The sequence below is a fragment of the Girardinichthys multiradiatus genome, chromosome 5 (assembly GCF_021462225.1).
Source record: "Girardinichthys multiradiatus isolate DD_20200921_A chromosome 5, DD_fGirMul_XY1, whole genome shotgun sequence".
NCBI lineage: Eukaryota > Metazoa > Chordata > Actinopteri > Cyprinodontiformes > Goodeidae > Girardinichthys > Girardinichthys multiradiatus.
In genome coordinates, this window is record NC_061798.1 from 18,689,720 (window position 1) to 18,692,485 (window position 2,766).

The 2,766-nt window shown below is 38.0% G+C and overlaps 1 protein-coding gene across 2 annotated transcripts; it reads right to left on the minus strand.

The window, feature by feature from the left end:
* Positions 1-931: 931 nt before the first annotated feature.
* scpp9 (secretory calcium-binding phosphoprotein 9) lies at positions 932-2,333 on the minus strand. 2 transcript variants are annotated; one of them, XM_047366778.1, is made up of 8 exons: positions 2,201-2,333; positions 2,096-2,110; positions 1,884-2,006; positions 1,730-1,801; positions 1,583-1,648; positions 1,374-1,493; positions 1,229-1,279; positions 932-1,134 (listed from the first exon to the last, which is right to left on the minus strand). In XM_047366778.1, exons 1-8 carry the CDS (start codon positions 2,243-2,245, stop codon positions 1,075-1,077), a joined length of 552 nt encoding a protein of 183 aa, XP_047222734.1. In that variant the 5' UTR covers positions 2,246-2,333; the 3' UTR covers positions 932-1,074. The 2 variants fall into 2 exon arrangements, with proteins under 2 accessions (XP_047222734.1, XP_047222733.1); XM_047366777.1 differs by having other exon boundaries at positions 1,884-2,009; positions 2,201-2,312.
* Between the last annotated feature and the right edge of the window lie 433 nt (positions 2,334-2,766).

Below are 2,766 nucleotides of genomic sequence, written 5' to 3' on the forward strand. Positions count from 1 at the left end.
CCTAAGCCCAGTGTAGCATTTTTAGTGAAATGTCTAAGAAATGCCAAAGTTATGTTTAAAGAAAGAATGCGAATTGTAAGCTTGTAAACAGTCACTCCTGACAGGCAGTGCATTGCAAGATATTAAAACCCCTGTTTCATATTTTGTCACAATACAGCCACGCACCTTGTTGTATTTAATTTAGATATATTTGGGAAACGATAAACAGTAGCATAGAAGTGTAAATTAGAAAGAATAGGATACATGGTTTTTAATTTTTTTACAAAAAATCTGAAATGTGTAGCATGCATTTTACATCTTCCCCCTTCACTTTGATATCCCTAAATACAATTCTGGGCAACCAGCCACCTTCAGAAGTCACCTAATTCTATTTGTGTGTAGTTTAATCTCAGTATATATATAAACCTTCAGAGCTTGGTGCTTTCCCTGCTTCTTGAATCAGGGCCCTGGTGGCAGTATCATGTTGATGGGATGCACTTCTTTTGCAGGAAGCACGTTGGCATTAAAGGGCAGATGGATGGACACCACGTGGTTTAGATTTATGTTTGCAAAAAAAATATGTAAACCATGTGTGTTTCTCATTTCACCTCACAATTATGCACTATGTTGTGTTGGTTTATCATACAAAATCTCAATATAATACAATGAAGTTTGTGGGTATTTATAAGTTTAAAGGATGTGAATACGTTTGCATTTGCTTAGGCCAAGTGCTAACCAAGTGCTCTTGAAAACGTATGTAAACAAGATATATAAATATTTTATTTGGTTATCAATATAATTCTACAACTATTTTTTGACATGTCATGATATTATACCCCATTAAAAGTCTTTGTCATGTTTTTCATTTACAATTGACATGATTTTGCCCTTTAGATGGCAGCAGTGATCCACAACAAATTACATACACATGAAGCCAAGTGATGAGACCGCATTTTGATTTCAGCATAATTTATTTATTAGAAAGCAAAGGTGCAAAAACAAACTGATTTCATTTTGATTAAAATTATGGAGATACAGCAAGACATTGTGAGATGCCTCTTCATATCATGATCTTCACATATTACCAATGTGAACTTAATCAGCTGACTTGCTGTCACAAGGAGGAGCTGTTGTGGACTCAGTGGGACCTGGAATCTGTGGACATATTTAGGTAACATAAAAAAAGATGCATGTGGCAGAACAGGATCACAATTAAAGAAAAAGAATTAGATGAAATTAATTGTTATACCTGTGTGTCCACAATAGAGTTCCCGACATTTTCAGATTTCAATGTCTGACGCTGCAGATACACAAAGAAACATTTGAAACCATTAAGGTCAAATAGGTCTCACAGACTGTCTGAGTACTACAAATGCACATTCATCACTTCTTACCCTGAATCTTTGGGCTGGATTAGGCTGAACCAGAGGCTGAAAAGGAGGCTGAGCTGGAGGCTGAGCCTGAATAGGAGGCTGAAAGAAAGGCTGCTGCTGCATGGCACCACCTGCCATTCCCTAAAATAATACAGAGAGTCCTTACTGTTCAGAGGATTAATGCTAACCTAAAAAATAACCTAGATCTTTAGAGAGATGTGAGTAATTACCATCTGAAGTTGCTGAGGAGGATTAATTTGGGGCATTTGGGGAGCGCCCATCATAGGGAACTGGTACTAAACAAGACAGAAAAATATGAACTTTGAAAACCTGAAACACTAGGGGATAAGATTTGTGTCATTGATGTGATTGCTAACCGGATTGACTGCTGCAGGGAACATGTTAGGCATTGGAGCTCGAACAGCAAAGGCAGGAAGTCCAGGAACAAACTGTGAGAAAATAAATGCAAAGATGTTCAATACGTGACATATCTTTGTATTTGATTAACATACAATGACTCTCTGAACTAACCTGAGCAAACGGGGACTGGCCAATTAAACCCACTCCACCACCAGCTACCAGAGGTGGGTTCAAGCCTCCAGCCATCATCCCATTAAGCATCCCAGCATTCATGGCTGCCAACAGTCTTGCCGTCTGCTGAAAACAACATTATTTGTTATAACTCTCTCTAGGATCATGTTCATTATATCATTAAACACGCTTAATTTAATGTTCTTTCTCACCTTGCCCCCATTGACCTGCAGGAAATGAGAAAACAAGATGTTACATGACAGTGTAACAGAAAGATGCCCAAACGACCCAGATAGATGCAGGCCAACTGTACTTACACTGGAAAAGACTGCCACAAACACAGTGAGGAGAAGAAGCTTCATTTTTGCACCTTGAAATCTGCAAAAAGCGCTCTTGCTTCTGGTTTTGGAGGACAACTGTAACTTTTTGCTTTGAGAACACCTTTTTATGAGTCCGAGAGATTACTATGAACCAATTAGAGAGAAGAAAACTGGTATTTTTGCACTCTGTGTTTGTCGCCTGTGTGTCATGGGAACTTGTGAAATAACATCTTCATCATGAAAAGCTTTAAGGAATGGTAAAAGTCACAAATTACCCTTTTTTTTTTAAGGTTTTACCTTGGTAACTATTGTTCTCCACGCAGGTGAACAACCACAAAAAGATGATGGAGTGATTCAGTGTCTCAGTATGGAGCTTTAGAGGGTTGTGGAAACCACTAACCTACAAACCAGTAAGACCTATTTTAATGTTGAGGATTGTGGTTATAGTAGGAAAACAAATGACATCATCATTGTTTTATTGTCTACCTACAGTGGATTGCAAAAACATTTATACCTCTTGAACGTCTCTTTATTTTGTCTTGCAACCACAAACGTCTGTGTAC

Coding starts and splice junctions, on each gene's coding strand:
- scpp9 (XM_047366777.1), bottom strand. CDS start 2,245: ATGAAGCTTCTTCTCCTCACTGTGTTTGTGGCAGTCTTTTCCAGT. Junction 1,494..1,582: donor CTCCTCAGCAACTTCAGATG/GTAATTACTCAC, acceptor GTATTATTTTAG/GGAATGGCAGGTGGTGCCAT. Junction 1,135..1,228: donor ACTCTATTGTGGACACACAG/GTATAACAATTA, acceptor ATATGTCCACAG/ATTCCAGGTCCCACTGAGTC.